Source organism: Schistosoma haematobium, chromosome ZW, assembly GCF_000699445.3.
Source record: "Schistosoma haematobium chromosome ZW, whole genome shotgun sequence".
Taxonomy (NCBI): Eukaryota; Metazoa; Platyhelminthes; class Trematoda; order Strigeidida; family Schistosomatidae; genus Schistosoma; species Schistosoma haematobium.
Genome location: NC_067195.1, coordinates 85,832,656 through 85,851,453, shown reverse-complemented (window position 1 = coordinate 85,851,453; position 18,798 = coordinate 85,832,656). Strand labels below are relative to the sequence as shown.

Sequence of the window (18,798 nt, the reverse complement as noted above, 5' to 3'; positions counted from 1 at the left end):
ACCGCGACTCGACGCCACGCTACGTAATCATCAATCACGCATTCAAATTTTGTTTTGATAACCATTCATGTGTATTAGTATTATTACTAAATTATATCACAGTCAAGTAAAAATGAGGTTGAGGAAATCTCGCCGTAACCAAATAAACCGTATCAAACTAACTGGAACACTAGTTGAAATTCTCCACTCTAATACTTTTGTTCCTTCAGTTAGCCTACTAATACAGATGCAATTGTAAGTCAATTCATATGGACAACTTGCCAGCATAATTTAAACCGAAACTAATACCAATATTAACGTTTCTACAATATTCATTATTTTAATATTTCTAAACACAAAATAATTACTACCTATATGTTAAGTTATTAACACGCATCGTTTTATTATTATTATTGTAATCCCATTTTTTATAGTTCAAATAATCTTCAACCAAATTTTCATTTTAAGCGTGTTAATCATGAAAGCAGATATTTTATGATTATTACATGTATTTCCCGACCAGATGCTGCCGCCTTCTTTTTGATTTATCTTTCAACTTATCAATACCCGGAGGATCCTTATTATCCTTGGTAACCTCCGGTGCGCGACGATCCCATTCAATTTGGTATCGAACCAACATCACGTTGATTCTGGTGGGAGAGTAGTGTAGTGGCATTGGACCATAACCACACAATCTTCAAAGCTGAACACAACACTACTCGGAAAATAGATATTCAATATTTACCACGGAGAAATACCTAACGATGGAAAAGGCGGGAACAATGAATGGAATGAACTGGAGTTGGTCGAGTGGCATGGCTCGGCCATGCAGGCGTGGTCTCTGCTGAATGTTACCTTATATCTTCTATTCATATTAAATATATTGCTCTTTCTCTAGCCTAACCTTGTTCTACATCATGTATTGGTAATTGATACGATACAGTGAGTGGGTGTAGTCGATGGTGTGACTTCCACGTAAGATCTTATAGATTAGGCAGTTATATCATGGCAAATCTACAAATTTAGGATTAGGTCTATTATTAGAGCAGTACTAATATCATAGTAGACCATAATTCTACGAGTACACTTCTAAATCAAACCAAGAAAATCAAATATAGGAACTACTCAGAAGTAAACATCCGAAATCTGAAAAACATGTTTCATACAACTAACTGGGAATTATTTACAGATGACTCACTGGAAATCACTACTGATGTCATCACTTGTTACCTTAAATTCTGTTTTGATATTTACTGTCCCACTGAAACCATTTTCGTAGGTTTTGATCGACTTATATCTTCACAACTAAAACGACTACTGTGAGTAAAAGAAAGAATCTACAAGAAGGAAAACTCTAATGAAGTTCGTAAGCTAAATGGTCTAATGAATGCAGAGATTAGATGTCTCAACTCTATATTTATTCAAAAGCTCCTGTCTTGTGAAAACTCGCCAAGTAATTGGAAACTCTTTAAGGAACTTACAGGTGACAGGCATATTGGAATCGATGACCAGCTCAATGTTTGTGAGTTTAATAAGTCTTTTGTACGTCAGTTGTCTGATGTAGTGTTCTCTTCATCCACAGGTTTAAAGAAAAGCTGTGTTCCTACTTTCACTGAGACTGATGTCCGAAGATGTCTTCAGTCACTTCATTCATCCCGTTGTTTAGGACCTGATGGTATCCCAGACCTTTTTAAAAAATGTGCTGACGTCCTATGTTATCCATTCACAGCTTCTTTAACAGATCCTTCTCATCTATTCTCATACCGAACATGTGGAGAAAGATGAAGATAATTCCTGTACCCAAGAGAGCATCTGGTGATAAGAATGTAAAATTTAGACCTATTGCAATAACTCCACCCTTACTCAAAACAATGGAAAAATTATTAATACTTCCACTTCAGCCTGCGATAAAAGAGCATATTGATCCATATCAGTTTACTTACAGACGCAAAAGAAGCACTTTAGATGCTGTTGCTGTTCTGCATCACAATGTAGTGTTCAACTTAGAAAACAGCAAGAAGTATGTTGGATGCTCCTTTCCGGACAATACTTTTCTTTTTGATTCTATACCAGGACAACGTTTAATTGACAAGTTAATCAGCGTCAACACTGACAGCTTGATAACCAACTGGCTATGTTCCTACCTCTCTGGAAGGGAGCAGTACACTGAATTTGGAGGAAAGTGTTCAGAGTCTCTACTGTCTCATGAAGGTACACCACAAGGAGCTGTTCTTCCACCTCTTCTTTTCTCTTTTTTTCTGTATGATCTGCCATCTTCCACAGAACACACTTTTGTGAAATATAAGGATGATCTCACTGTATGTATGGCTATATCTTCCTCTTTACATCCTATAGAAATGAATGAGTTTTTGCCTCGTATTGATTGTTGGTCTGTTGATAATGGTCTAATACTTAATCCGTCTAAATGTCAAGCTGTTAGTTTTAGCATGAGACATGAAATGCATCTAAACACCATTTTGAGATCCCATAATGCTTGTGCCATTGGAGACTCTTTGGTAAACACAGTGTCGAAGGTCGATTATCTTGATGTCACCTTTCCCTCTGATCTCTCTTGGTCTTCCCATGTTTTATTGTTATCGAAGAAGGTTTTCCGTCTGACTTACTACATAAAGAGATTGCATGCTCTTGGGATTACTCGTCATTTACTCTTACAATTTGTCAATTCTTGCTTATTACCTATTATTCTTTACTGTTCTCCATTATTCTTTCCCGGGGCTTTTGAGAAAAGACTTTGCTGTATTGCGGAGAGTGCTGAAGGCAGTTAGCAAGATGTGTGGTGAATCTTTCGAGGTCATAATTAATATGGTTGTGGATAGACATCTAAAGTCATGCAAACTCCTGGTAGGTGTTATCTTATCAGATACTAACCATCCCCTTCACTCTTATCTTTCTCCTTGTGTATCTTCTGGTAGAACGAGATGTAACTACATTAAAATCCATGCACGCAAGCAAAGGTACAAAAGTCCTATAATACCTTACCTAGTAAATATACTGTGTGACGAACAGGTTGTTAGAGTAAACCTAGTCAATAACCTGCATTCTTAACACGTCTCTTATTTGAAATGTACAGTTTTTCGGTTGTTATTTTAAACCTTTTTTCTGTTTTTGTATTTATTACTTTTTTTGAGTAACTTGTTGAAATACCCTGTGCTGAGATTTCTATAATGTACCAAAATATAATATTGAATAAAGCCATTAACAGTTATAATAATAATAAAAATAATAATAATAATAATAATAATAATAATTAAGTTGACCCGAGTCTCAGCTTTTCAGGATAGCTCATCAACGAATCTACGCTCTGGAATAACTTGAAGGCTTACGTGATCACTTGAACAATATCAAATAATCTACACGTGCATGGTCCATAAGTGTTGTCTTCTATACGGCAAGGCAAGGTATTGTCCCTAAGGAAAATTTCGGAAATCTGAATTCTGTGGGTCTCCTAACTTTCAGACAACGAAAAAATACCTAGTGTCCATTATCGATTAAAATAGCGAAATACGTTATCTGGAGCAACAGAAATCAAAGAAGTAGCAGTTGCTGACCAAGGTGATTGTTTGTTTAATCATTTCAAGACATGGGTTGTTTTCACCTTGCAAACCTGGTAAACAGCGGGAATATCATTTTCGTTGCTACATCCTGTGGAAATGGGAACGATTGGCACCGATGAAAAGCAACCGTTTCTGAATGAGAAAGAAAATTTGAATCATGTAAAAAGAAACATTGATTCCTGGTATAAGCGGCCAGTTTGGAACAGTGACGAGAAAACCAAGTATATGATGGGGCGCAGTTTATGTGGATGGAGTTTGTTGGTTTCCTATTGATTTAGCTGTTACTTTCTAGTTAAGTTTTGGTTGCACTATCTTATTCTGTACATATGTTTGTTAATTATAATGATGGGAATGTTAATAATAATAACTCAGCTTATCATCAGCAATGATCAACCTTACATAACTGGAATGGACAGTCCCCTTGCACTTTCACCAGGTTAGTTTTTACGTATTATAATTCCAGTTATTTTTTACTGCCTTTGTGTTTATAGAACTCTTTATACGGACCTTTCATACATATATTGTGATCTAAACTTCTTGGAGTTTTATATGCGTTCAATTTGTTATAGGTCATAGTGAGATTCCCTGGATTTTTTCTAAGATATTGAATATATCTTTTAGATTTTTAGAGGACAGAGGTCAAGTGTACAATATAAAAGAAAACTTAACTTATGTTAAATGTACCTGACACTTATCTACATAAATGCCTACTGTCAGCAACTCTTGTAACTCAGTTACATGTATTGCGGACATTTTGTTGAGATCAGGTGGTTTTACGTCACCACCACAGATCTCATCCATGAATACTTCACTAAGTAATGGACTTACTAGGCGACCTAGGATTGGCCACAACTGTTGGTTAGAGTTTTTGATCCAAGACAGGCCGTCGTGGTTTAGTTGGAGCTTCAGTTCGATGCGTAGCTAGTTTTTAGATATTCTCTGCAAACTTGTTTTCAATCCAATGTAGTAGTAGACTACTATTTCCAGAAACTTTGGCTCTACATTATGGCAGCAACGTAGTACACTTGTAGCGGACACGAGGGTTTCTGCAGTATACACCCGAAAAAGCTCCAAAGTCCCGTTTACCTTCTTCACCGTAATGACACCTTTCATCATCTCAATTACGACTCTGTCTACCTGTTTCTTCATTGATAGATGAACAGGTGGAGACATTTTGGAATTTGCATCATCTATTATTTGTCAATAAAGAAACCTAGACTATACGGTTGGCCGTACTCTGTGCACACTGGAGGTAACTACATGTGGCAGTGGATGATTGTGGGACAATACTGCTGCACCGGTGTGCAGCTACAGCGTTTCCCACTTCTTTTACACTGAATGAACTGTAATTTTCATAGTCAGTGGTCGTTAAGTGATACTCCTAAAACTTAGATCTGAATTCTCTCAACCTTCTGTAAAAGGTTGATTTTAGATAGCCCATCAACTTTACCACTCTACTGGCTGTAACTCATCTTTCATCACTTTCGTTAAGCCCTACATTATTAGTCTAAAAGAAGCGATTAGCTGTAATCAGACTATATAAACATTAATCGAAGTTGTGGACCGTACAAATAACTCACATTCTTGCCGTGAGAATTTTTAAAAAGTGGTGAAAAGCCGACGATTGATTGTCTCGTGTCCGTTTGACATACTAAAACAAAACACTAACATCGACAGTTTAATCGTAATCAAAGTTCATGGTAACACTACAAATCATATTGGTTGTGATTTTATCTTAAAAAGGTTTAAAAAATGCGCTTTTTATTAAATGTCTGTCCGGAAAACTGCGCAACACTGATTTCGGGGTTTTTCCCAAAAGTTTCCCCAAACTTTGAGGAAGATCATTTGACTTTGGGGATTTTCTCAAAATTGGTAGATTGTGTTCACCTTTGAAAAGGGGATGAAATTAAACGTGTATACATCACTGTTATGTAAATTGATGTAATTCTGTGAAAACTGTAAGTGATGAAAAAATGTGAGTAGACCTGGGATGTGTTGATTATTGTTCAAAATGTGACACGGTGGGTTTTGGATAATTTATTTCAAAGCAGGGAAAACATTGAACTATTATCAAAACAAAGGGGTATACTAGATTTACTGGGCGATCTGCAGGGTATGACATAGAAATGACGTTTCAAACCATTTTATGTTGACTTCCACATTCAGAAAGTTTTACACAGGTCCTTGAAATATGAATGAATACATGTTAAATAAAAATGAATGTTCAAACAGTTTGAACAATAAATGAACATATATCCCTCGATATATCCAGCCACCGATCGCGTTTATGTAAAGAATAGTGCGTTAATGACCGAAGTAATGTCATACTTTGAAATCTTATTAGTTTCAATCATTGTGGTGAAAAGAATTTGTTTTCATCATTTGAGTGAGGAATATTCCAAGTTATCTTATCGCCCTTATTTAACCTAGAACAAAAGACTTAGTTTTATGAAAATTTATTGATTGTCCAATGATTAAATATGAATATAATTAATCAACAATTTGATGTATGTATACGATATCCTATTTCAACGGATAAATCTACTTCAACTAACAAATCTAGCTAGATCACTGAGTTACATATTTTCTTATTCCCAACTATTTCTTCTACATCCAAACTAATAAAACTAATTTAATTTGTATAATGAAAGTTGAGAGTGGTTAAATGTGTTTATTTGTTGATAGCTTTGTAACTGAAATCAAAACAGATGATGCGTAAAACTTTAGTTGAACTGTAAATTCTGAATTATTAGGGATAATGGATATGTTGTGACAGAAATATCGCACTATTATGTTACCGTCATTTACTAGATGAGAATAAGCATATTTTCTATATGAAGTATTTATTATTAGTATCCTGGTTGTATGTTGACTTGAGACCAGAAAGATGGTAGTTGAGGATGTAATAATAAATGCTTAGAGAATTGTCTAATAGAAGAATAGCGATAATGGTGCTCATATCCGTACAATTTCATCTTCTTACTAAGTAAACTGCTTGTTAAACATTACCATGTGTTTAATAAGTGTTTTTTGGTATCTAGTCGGTTTTACACTTCGATAGTATTTTTCAAAAACACAAGGTTAGCTAATTCACTGCCGATTTTAATAATTATGGTCACGGATAATGCAGCTAAAAACATATATTTCCAATCTGTGAGTTCACTTTTTCGATAAAAATCGAATGTTGTTCGTCATTCGATACATACTGTTTATAATGAAATAGTCGTTATCAATAAACTTCAGTCCAGAGAAATGACAAACATCAAGGTTTGGCACAGTGTTATTACGTGCAAATAATATAAGATTGTTTATCGAATAAGGTTTAATGGATGTGTCATATGATTTGCCTTACTTATTTAAAGCCTTGTGGCTCGGTCGTTTTGCCCTTTGAGCATAATTTCATCATAAGCCAGTGGTTACAAAATCACTTCATTCAAAACACAAGATTTCTCATTATCTTTCGAATTCTGCCACAATGTTACATATAATTGACTATTCTTAAACATAATCTATGCTCTTGGGATTTCTTATTTCTGAATAACGGCAATGTACTTTGGTGAGAAAGATGTCTGTATCGTCGAAAATTTGCTATAAAATGGTTTCAAGAACTACTTCAAACAAAAATGCATAATTTAGTCTTGCTTGTAGAACATAAAATGACCCTATAGCTGAAGAATGACTTTTAACGGAACTCAGATGTTACCTTTTCGTATTAGAGTAATTTGTATTATCTCTTGGTAAAATTAATAGGTAAACGTATTTAAAATATGTAACACGCGAGACAAAACCTCTATTTATTACTGTAGAAGTCCTATCTTCAGATAACAATCCCGCCAAGTTTAACAGGGTTATAATCTGCACTATTTTTCTGGGATATAAGATCACCTGTTCTTAGTTAAGCAGTAGCAAAAAGATGAAACTCAATTGTTCAAGTCTGCCATTATTTCTAACACTGTGAATGGCGTTTCACAAGTGGCACTCATAGAGACAATTTTGGATGCATCTGGTATCGACAGGTTGAAAACTTTTAAACTCATCATTAACAATTCAGTCTGTTGAACAATGGTGGACGATGAACTTATTAAATCAAACGAGGAATTTTGGACTTATAAACACTTAACAGTCTATTTCACAGTGATTTAATGGAATAATGCCATGTCCTGCCCACACAACCTGCCAATTTTTTCAGACTTACTTAAACTGTCCTAAAGAGTGCGTTAAGGTAGGCGGTGGTATAATACATGGGTTAATCGCATTACTTTGTAAAGATTCAAGCATCATTGACCGAGGTTTACCATCTTTGTTTACTATCCTAACCGTACCTCAAGAGATATTCCTGCTCAAAGCAGTGATTTGTTATACTATTAAGTGATGAATTAAAACTCAACTGTTCCGGATACTTTTTCCAGTTTCAACGTAATTGATAGAAACTTAATGATTCATTACTGATTAATTCATCTTAAATCCATTTTAATATCGTTTCAGAAGTATGCTTTTATTTTTATTCACGTTTATTGTAGGCTTAGGAATGAGACCACGCAATGACTTTAAGACGACTTTAATTGCTTACGCTTCGTCTGATCCACAAACATATATGCCATTTGTCCAAGATATACGAACATTTCTTTATTTCTACGAAGAGGTCAATATACAACCACAGGATGGATTTGCAACGTGTGATAAAATTAAATCACCAGATGATGTTGATTTGGTTTGTAAATTTTATCCACATGATATGGGTGTATGTGTTAAAGAGAATAATTTTGGATACGATAGAAGTCAACCATGTGTCATCATGAAAATTAATAAGGTATATCAAAATTATATGTACCTGAAAATATTTTCATTTATTTTCATTTCTACTTGTAAGTAGCTTAGAATTTTATTCTTAAAACTGGGAAACAGATAATGGACGGACCATTCACCAAAGACACAATATTAATTTTCTTCTTAGCGATATAGCATCGATCAGACTCTTCAAAAGTTGACAGAGGAAATAGATAACTCCGATCAATTATTATTAAAAATTTTGAACATTGAATGCACATCCAATTAGTAAACTTACATAAAGTACTTGAGTGCTGATATTTATGTTGAGGGCGTAGATTCCTTCGACTTAAAAACATTGTATGGAAACCATTAATTGAATATTCTTAATGAACAAAAATCAAAACACTGAGTTTAATGGGACAGTACATATTATTTTCAAGAAACGCCTTATTCAACACTTGTTAGTGTTCTTGAAGACACAAGTCTATCTAAGCTAGACAACGATTGGAAACCTGGAGTGATTGGAAAATTTTTCAATCGTAGAATAGGTTGCCTAGAAGTGGGGACTTACGACCTCGCCACCGTAGGTTGAACCCAAAATTTTTGACTTTGAGCGCTAATACCTAACATGTATTGGAGACTCAACAACATACATGTCCAACTCCAATCAATCTGCGATATCACGCAACCATCTCTCATTGTCTTTGGTAAATACCTACTGTACATCCAACACGGTTATATCCAACTGGCCACGGCTTCTCATAATAAATCACAAAGTTTCTTTTCGAAGCTACTCACCAGTGATGACATGATTGTTATCAGTATGAGGGTTTGATGGTTGTTGAATTTCATTGAAATCACTAAGTTATATGATAACTAACTCAGTAATTATAACAAACTGGAAAATTGATTGTTTATGTTTAAATTAATCTGTTAAGATAATGACCAAATGTATGCTTTCAGGGTAAATAGTACAGCTTACTTGTTTAAATCTCGGTACTTGAGATGGTGTTCCAACTCATAATATATAGTAAAATATGTAATTAATGACATCACAGTTACTGTCTAAACTTTTTAAGTATTCTAACTTATTTTGGCACGACAATTAGAACCAGTGGTTGGAGACTCTCTGTGACATGGATCAGAATCGATCACAATGGTGTAGGTGTATACACTTTTTGTCTTATTTTAAACTATGAGATTAAAACCGCCTCATATCTTTGTTTCTACGAACTAATTCTTTCTCCCTGTATCATATCCTTATTTGCAGTCTTTCTTTTATATATTACTGCCATTGAATTAACTACTATGAATTTCGTGTTCATCTTGTTATGCTAATAAGGTATGAGAACTTGAGCCGATGGATATATGTGACTGGTCCCACGTCATAGCTGACTAACTGAACTAATAGACGAACTTCTACTCCTATAGTTCGCTTTGTTTAAAATGACAGCGGAAAAATGATAACTATGTGATTAAGTTCATTTTGAAATTACTTTGATTATCCTATTGTTGATATTTTGACTAAAATTTAATCATCAGAAGGGTGTTTTTGGCGATTTTATTAATTCCAATAGTTGAAATTATGAGTCAATTGAAGCTAGACCACCATGGAAAACCTGAAAGCACTTGACGGCCGTTTCGTCCTAGTATGGCACTCCTCAGCCGTGATTGACATATGTATATCCTATGAGCGTCACCTCGATATGGTCATTATGGCACAAGTTAATAGATGGAATGTAACTAACAGTGAAATCTAAGATTCAGGTACATCCAGCTAACTAGTCTTAAATAGGACGAACCGCGCGTCTTGAATTCTACTGATGACTATATTCTATTATGTATTAATACAATAATTGATTCAATCTATACTTATAGAATAATTTTTCAGCATTACTATTCCATGATAAATATACTGGTGATAATCACTCGTTTTTTTCTGTGATTAATCCATAATATGCGTTATATTTAGTTTAAGTTGTTGACTAAATTATATTACTCAACGTTTCTTTTGACAATGTATGGCATAATATTATAGTGAAGAAGAACACGAATGGGGACAATGGAATGTAGTTTGCAAAATATCAATCCATCGTTTCAAACTTGACTGTTTCTGTTGAAAATATCAGTTCATTGTCTCAGATTTCATTGTTCATTCATTTTCATACTAAATGCACTCCGTTCCCGTTCTTTCCTTATCGATCTTCTACTGAAACACATTATATGCCTGACCACCGTTATATACTACTTATGTGAATATAAGTAACCCACCCCACAATATTCCTCAATCAGTCTGTGTTCTACGATGACTTATTATTTCTTTCTTAAATACTTGAATTTCAATAAATTGAATTTCTGGTTCAAACTTCTCTTCAAATACTTTAGGCTCAAGTAGTAGACTAGTGTCTCTAGTCGATCATTATTACACGCATAAAATAGAAATCAATTGATGAGTACATATTTTATATCTCATTTATGAATGTCAATTTTATTTCATTTAGGTTTATGGTTGGTTACCTGATATTGTCAATAAAACGTTATCAAATAATCCTCTTGTTAGATGTCATGGTCAAGTGAGTTGAAAAACACTAACCTTTCTTTCAACTAAATCTTTGAAATCTATTTCACCATTTAAAAAATTATTGGTTGCCAACCTGTTAAGTCCAAGTGACCTGATTGAGATACGCGCAAAATCGAAGTTCCAAAACAACGATTTGTCTACATTAGCGGTTCTTTATTAAATAATACACAAAACTTAGTTACAAACCTCAACTTGTGAGGTGTCTAGGCGTTTAAACGCGTCCTTCAAGAATGAAAATAACAAAGGCTTCGATAGTACAAAGACAGCCGATAGCTGTGTATAAATTTGATAACAGTTTATGAGCAACCGAAACTCGAACCAAGAGCAAACAATATGGAAACTGTTGCGTTTAAACAAATGCACAAAACTGTGGATAACCGTTACAGTAATTAAAGTACAGTGATTATAATGATAAATACAATGATAAGTACAATAAACGTTAAAGATATTATGTGAACATTTCAGAATGTCACAGTACAACTTGAGTTACAACATAAGTTTGAAAGTTGTCCGGAATACAACTGCTTACTGAATGTAAATAAGTAGTATAAGACAATATACAAAAGAGTAGAAAGGGAACAGGTAGGAACAATGTAAGACAAACTTAACACAACCATTGAAACTAATTTGATTCTTCTATGGTATTTGTTTGATATAACCAACAAGCAGTTATTCATAATCGATGCAGGATCTAGAGCAAGTGGATATCAGTTTGAATTACTATACCATATCATCAAGGTGTATTGAACTTACCACAAAAGGAAACTCGTTAGTATTACTTTACGGATAATAAGGTACTTATTATTAAACTGATAATAGAAAAGCCATGATAAGGTCACAAAAACTCTTCTAGTTTTGATCACATAGCTTCAATACTGTTTGTGTGCACTACGGTTGTTGGGTTCACAAAATACCATTTGTGGATAACGACACGTTGCACATAACCAAGTCATCTGTATATATTGTAGTACTTAGTTTCAGCCAGTGTTACTGGTGTTTTTATTATACAGTTCACAATAATTTTCACAATTTACCTTAGTTAGGAATTATATATAGGGTTTTCATCACAAACTAAAATAAGCTTTAATGTCAAAACTCTATTTAACTAAATGGATGAATGACTTTCGTGCCAAAATCCAAGACCTGTTATCTTAAACCTGATTGGTTCGTCTTTAAATTATAGTCTCGTCTAATGTGTTTTCGTAATCTAACAGGATTATACACTTGATTTCGTCGGCATAAGAATCCTTCAAAAAAGTTTTAACCTTTCTTACAAAAAAAATTTACAGTCGAAGCCCTACACGTATGGGCAAATTCAAACGGTATTAATAGGAGAGATGGAATACAATTAGCTGTCTCATGGCAACTAATCATTAATAAGTAAACCTGAAGTCTTTATTCCATTTAATCAATTAATTATTATCTGAATAAAAACAATTACATTCAACTATTCTAATCAGTTTTCTTATCTGATCCTGCTTATACTCTTACCGCCTCTAGCACTATGGGATTTGAATCGACAACTGCATCTTTGTGCTAATATGATATGGCAACTCGAACTGATGTACGTAATTACGAAGCACTACGTAGTTACTTACTTACTTACTGACTGACTTTGTTATCTGAATATATCATAAACAATTAAGTGGGACAGCAAAATAACTAAAACATTCATTCCTTCATTTTTATTTTACTTCTTTAACTATGTTTTATGCATTCTGTAACATGTCTTATTCATATCATATATAAACGCTGCATGTTTTCTTATATAGTCACTTATCAGAGGCGATAATTAGTTGATGAAATTTCTTCTCATATCTCAGATTCACCTACGAGTACACACAATCTGTTACCCTAAAACACTTTTCGTTTCATACCACAAGTCTCTTACATGCAAAAAGCAATACCTACTTTAAACATTATTAAAGTTAATTGGAAGACCTGTTTGGTATACAGTTAACCAGAGAACCATAAACCTGGTTTATATTCGATAATTTTGATGTTTGATTATGTTTTCTTGAACTAGATTGCCAAAAAAAACGTTGAATTTACTTCAAATTCATTTGCTGAGATTTTACAAATACAACATTCTTCTTCATCTTTAATGTCTCACATCAACTCGCTGCCGAAATACTGTGTAACTATTCGATCGAATTTAGACGAAAGTTGTTATACAATTATTACTTATGTCACTGCATCACTGATCGTAAGATATATCTTTTCCACTGCAGCTTTCTCTCGATCTATTTCTGTAACAAGTCAGTCAGTCAGCTACAACGTAGGACCACGCACATATATGCATCGGTCCAAGTTGCCATACCTCATTAACACAACAAGATCGACACCGGATTCATAAAGGTAGTTAATTCAGAGGTGATAATATATAAAAGAAAGATTTCAATAAGGATATAATACAGGAAGAAAGAATTAATTCGTAGAAAGGAAGATATGAGGCGATTTTAATCTCTTAGTTTAAGGGAAGATAGAGTGTATACACCGACGCCATTGTGATCGATTCTGAGCCATGTCACCAAGAGTCTACAACCATTGACTACGATAGTCACGCGGACCCCAACCAAGTAGTCTGAATCTACCAACATGGCTCAGACTAGAAGTTAGTGACTTCAAGCACTGATGCCACGTTTTGGTTTGGCCGCCCCTAACTTTCTTCCAACCATCCCCAACACCGATTAGCATTGCACGTCTGTAACAAATATAATGATGTATCATGATAGGCGGTAGCTAATCATGAATAATATAAGTTTCAAAAAATTACATCGCTCAAGGTTTACAGCCTCATCAAAAACACTGTACTTAATCTTAACGTTACTGACTGTCTAGATGGTTCCATCAAGTCTTTTACTAAGTTTGCTAAATCACAAAGTAATTTCTTATAAAACTGAAAGTCAATTATCACTAGAATTCCCAACTTCTAATTGTCCATCTAATAAACTGAGCTTACTAACCTCGGTTGACATACAAGATGTGCGAAACACTCGATGTTTATAGTTTCACCAAATCGTCTATAGAAATAATGAAATGTAATTTTAATAACCTATGTTTTTTGATGTCATTATCGCTTATTTTGCTAATCAATTCTTATCTACAGAATCCTCAAGATCTGGAAAATTTTGGTCAAGTACTTTATTTTCCTAATATTACTGTTGATGGAAAAACTTAGTAAGTTCATTTGTATTTTAATTAATTCTATTACATATATTTGTAAAGAAGGCAATAGGCAAGAGAAGTGACTGTTAATTGTGATGTACTGGAATTCTTCACATTGACGATTGTTGCAACTTCAACAACACGTTCCTCCACATACTACTTACAATCATGCTTGTAAGTAGCGTCAACTACCATATATATATATATATATATATATATATATATATATATATATATAGATGAGACGAAATACTGTAGTTAGTCCCTATAATCAATAATCTATTTTTATTTGTTATTCGAACTCACAATCACTTTGTTTTCTTGAAATTAGGATTCTACATGAAAATGTTTATTAATTAAAAAAATAAAATGACAAAAACGTCTTATTAAGTTACTGGGTGGAACTCGATCGATTGTTAATATTTTAAGCTTTTGATCTATGAGTTAGAAAATTCTATGCTTTCAATTTCGATTAAGCTTACCATGTAGTCTGATTCAAGTGTGTCAAAGTATTTGATTGAGATCATGAACCGATTGATGTTAGACCACCATTGAAAACCTGGAAGCATTGAATGGCTGTTTCGTCCTATTGTGAGACTTCTTAGCAGTGCACATCTATGATCCCGCCAGCGGGATTCGAATCCAGTGCCTTCGGTCTCAAGCGCGAACGCTTAATCTCTAGACTACTGAGCCAGTGTCCAACGGTGTTAATGTTTAATCTCTACTAATCCACGAAATTGCATAATCATCTCCCATTGTACTGAGGTCTATATCTGTTTCTACCTAACATGGATTAGCTCCACTGGTCACGGCTTCTCATTAGAACTCCGAGAATTCCCTCACGAAGCTAGTCACTAGTGAGTACATGATGTTAAAATAGTCAACTTTAATAATGAGGTTCCACCTTGTTTATTCTCGTTTAGACAAATGGATAGTATCACTACCTTTTACGTTAATTCCATGACTTAATTACCGAGCAGCATTAAGTTCAATAAGTTCAGACTTCTATTAATATGAAGTTTGTTTTATATCCCCTAGCTTCAATAATTTCTAAATGATGCAGAAAATGTGTAATTTAGGCAGATATTTCAGATTTATTTGTATTGGTTGTTTACATCTTCCTGTTCATTCAATGAACTACAAGCGACCACTCTTTTTCGGCATATGTACATCATATACTGTTAGCCTTGATATCCCCATTTTGGATAAATTTCTATAGTATCTAGTAATGGAGTACAAGACACGTGTTTCGTTCTGTTTGAAACTTGTTAGCTGAATTTGCCTTCATCCTGATTTTGTTTTTCACATTAAGATGTGAACTCAGAACCATTCAATTCATACGTATAAACCATTATCTACTTAATTACTCAGTTGAAATAGCCATTGGTTTGTGCAACGGGACAAAATTTAATTCATTTATGTTGATTGTTTGAATCTTCTCATTTGTGTTATAGAGTGCAATTGATGAGTATCTTTAGAAATGGTATATTAATAAGGAAATTGAAAGATTTAGATAAATTAGTAACTAAATATATGCTTAAGGTATTACATATCGTTAAGTGAAACAATATGGAATGATCTAATCCTGCTGATTATACAGTCTAACATTTTGCAAGACACGAGTGAACTGAATATCAGTTTTGTATGAGAATAAGGTGTTTCAAAGTAGTCGTATTGAGTGTGATATTCTAACAAGTTATTCTCAGAGCTATTCAATCTATGCTCTAATAGTCACGAATGGATAAGGATTCAAGACAGGGAACATAGAGAACTCGCTTGAATATATCGTATTGAAATTGGGATTCTTTGGTTTAGATATTTACAAAACAATAATAATTTTTACAAACACTATAATATTATTGGTAAATTAACATTTTTTCGAGCTAGATAATTTAGTCACAGAGTTCGATGTCCGTCTATCAACCAAAGGACGTGTTTACTGTGCAGCAGTTCGTTCCGTCCTACTTTATTGCAGTGAAGCATGGCCGGTAAGAGTAGAGGGTATCCGTTGGTTACTAGTATTTGATTAAAGGTGTCTTCGAAATATTGCTCGTGTATCCTGGGAACATCGAGTAAGTAATGCAGTTGTTAGGAAACGGGTATTAGGTAAGGATGGTAAATCAATTGATGACGTAGTGAAACCTCATCAGTTGAGATAGCTGGGACACGTGTTACGTATGCCCAACGACCGACTGCCCCGACGTGCGGTGTTTCCTGGTGTAGGAGTAGGTTGGAAGAAAGCTAGGGGCGACCAGACCAGAACATGGCACAAGTCCATGAAGTCACTGACAAGTAGACTGAGTCATATTGGTAGGTGTAGACTACCTGGTTGGGGACCGCGAGATGATACCAACCGATGGTTAAAAACCTTGAATGAAATGGCTCAAAATGGTTTGCAATAGCGCAGGTGCATCCACTCTTTGTGTTCTCCCAAATTCTAATCTTCTGACTTCTTCATGTCCCTTTCTTTTTTCTCTTTCCAAATCTATTTCACTGGATTATACTCCTTGAATAACATCTTCAAACCCTAATTTTTCTGACTACAGCTTATAATTTTACTACAATCTAGCACTACGGGATTTGAATCGACCACTGCATCTCTGTGCTAATGTGGTGTGGCAACTCGAACTGATGTACGTACGTACGAAGTTCTACGTTGTTACTGACTGACTGAGTCACAGAGTTCTTATCATCTCTTTAAACAGTGGAATCCAATCCGCGTCGAGTAGAGTCAGGTACCTACCTCAGACAATGGATGAATGGTTGCGCAAGACCATGGATCGATCGAAGTTAGATATCAACGCCGTTGGATGCTGGCTCAGTGGTCTTGAGGTTAAGCGTTCTTGCGCGAGATCGTGGATGCTCACTGTTGAGGAGTCCCACAATAGGACGAAACAGCCATCCAATGCTTCCAAGTTTTCTATGGTGGTTTAGCTTTAACCTACTCATGAATTCAACTATTAAAATTACTACAATCTCCACAAACCTCATTCTGATCTTAAACAGTATTATCAGCACCAACTTGTAATGAAAATCTTCTTTTAAGAATTTGTCGAAAAAACGGTTCACAAGTTGATTTTGTTTATCTGACGCACAATATAGAAATAACCCATGTGACATAGGTAGGTCGATGATCTGTATTAGCCGTTAGTATTGTAAATTGTATATTATATATGAGATGAATTACCACTACTGAATGGTTGAGACTTGGTAATTTTGATACATTGGATTCATCTTATAGTTTACAAAGATATTTCATTGGAAGGAATCATTCTATTGTCAAAGAAATAAGCCCTTGATCTCATATAAAGATTGAATAAGATGAAATCAATTAAGCAACGACATAATCTCATGAAGATACAGGTGTTTATTAACAGCTGTCTATGCAAAATACCTCGGATCCGTTGGCCGGACACTATTAACAACAACCAACTGTGGGAAAGAACAAACCAGATCCCAACGGAGGAAGAAATTAGGAAGAAGCGCTGGAAGTGGATAGGATATACATTGAGGAAAGCACCCAACTGCATCACAAGACAAGCCCTCACATGGAATCCTGAAGGCCAAAGGAGGAGAGGAAGACCAAAGAACACATTACACCGGGAAATGGAGATAGAGATGAGAAAAATGAACAAGAATTGGATGGAATTAGAAAAGAAGGCCCAGGACAGAGTGGATTAGAGAATGCTGGTCGGCGGCCTATGCTTCATTAGGAGTAACAGGCGTAAGTAAGTAATAAAGTAATAATCTCATGAAGTAATTTATGTTTCTTGTTTATTAATGAAATGTATGTATTAATTGTTTCTGTTTGTTTTTTTATTTTGATTGTTTGTTCAGCGGTTACTTTAGTCATTTATACTTTCCATATCTTATGCAAGTAGCTTATCGTTCACCGCTTGTTGCTGTACAATTCGCAAGTCCTAAACGTCATGTCCTTTTAATGGTACGCTGTGAACTATTTAATGTACGTAATCCTGGTGATCCAATGGATTTTGAAATTTTAGTAGATTGATTAATTCATAAACCGTATTGTACTTATGACTTTTTTCTTTTTCTTTTTTTTCTTTTTTTCTTCCGGTTTATTTGTTTATCCAAGTCAGTTTATCTATCCATCTGTCTGTCTATCTATCTATCTGATGCCTGTCTATCTATCTTTTCACGTTTATGTCTGTTTACCTAACTATCTATTTAATTTATACAAAAAATAAAGGAAAATGTAACCGAATATTTTTGTTTCTTATTCATGATACTCATTACGTTTCCATGTTAGTTTATTTTGTACAGACAATTTTCTTTTTCTAAAAAGAAGAAAATAGAAAAAAAATATTTTTTCCGGTATTCGTTAGTTTATTTTTTATATGATCAAAAGTGAAATAACGTCCACAGTTCTCATCACTGACTTACTTACTTACGCCTGTCACTCTTCGTGAAGGAGCATAGGCTGCTGACCAGCATTCTCCAACCTACTCTGTTCTGGGTCTTCCTTTCTAGTTCTATCCAATTTTTGTTCATTTTTCTCATGTCTGTCTCCATTTCTCGGCGTAATGTATTCTTTGATCTTCCTGTTTTCCTTTATTAAGCCTTGAGGATTCCATGTAGGGGTTTGCTTTGTGACGCAGTTGGGTGCTTTCCTCAATGTGTGTCCTATCCACTTCCGCCGCTTCTTCCTGATTTGTTCTTTCGCTGAGAATCTGGTTTGTTCCCTCTCACAGTAGGTTGTTAATG

General features: G+C 34.6%; 1 protein-coding gene across 3 annotated transcripts; it reads left to right on the top strand.

The window, feature by feature from the left end:
- Positions 1–3,603: 3,603 nt before the first annotated feature.
- Positions 3,604–18,411, top strand: ATP1B1_1 (Atp1b1p; the record flags this gene model as incomplete). Of its 3 annotated transcripts, XM_051212556.1 has the most annotated exons (7): positions 3,604–3,807; positions 3,847–3,990; positions 8,075–8,364; positions 10,826–10,897; positions 14,015–14,085; positions 14,134–14,247; positions 17,911–18,411. In XM_051212556.1, coding segments are annotated over exons 1-6 (735 nt in total). In that variant the 5' UTR covers positions 3,604–3,650. The 3 variants fall into 3 exon arrangements, with proteins under 3 accessions (XP_051072745.1, XP_051072746.1, XP_012801230.2); XM_051212557.1 differs by lacking the exon at positions 14,134–14,247 and having other exon boundaries at positions 3,604–3,811; XM_012945776.3 differs by lacking the exon at positions 14,134–14,247 and having other exon boundaries at positions 17,911–18,085.
- Between the last annotated feature and the right edge of the window lie 387 nt (positions 18,412–18,798).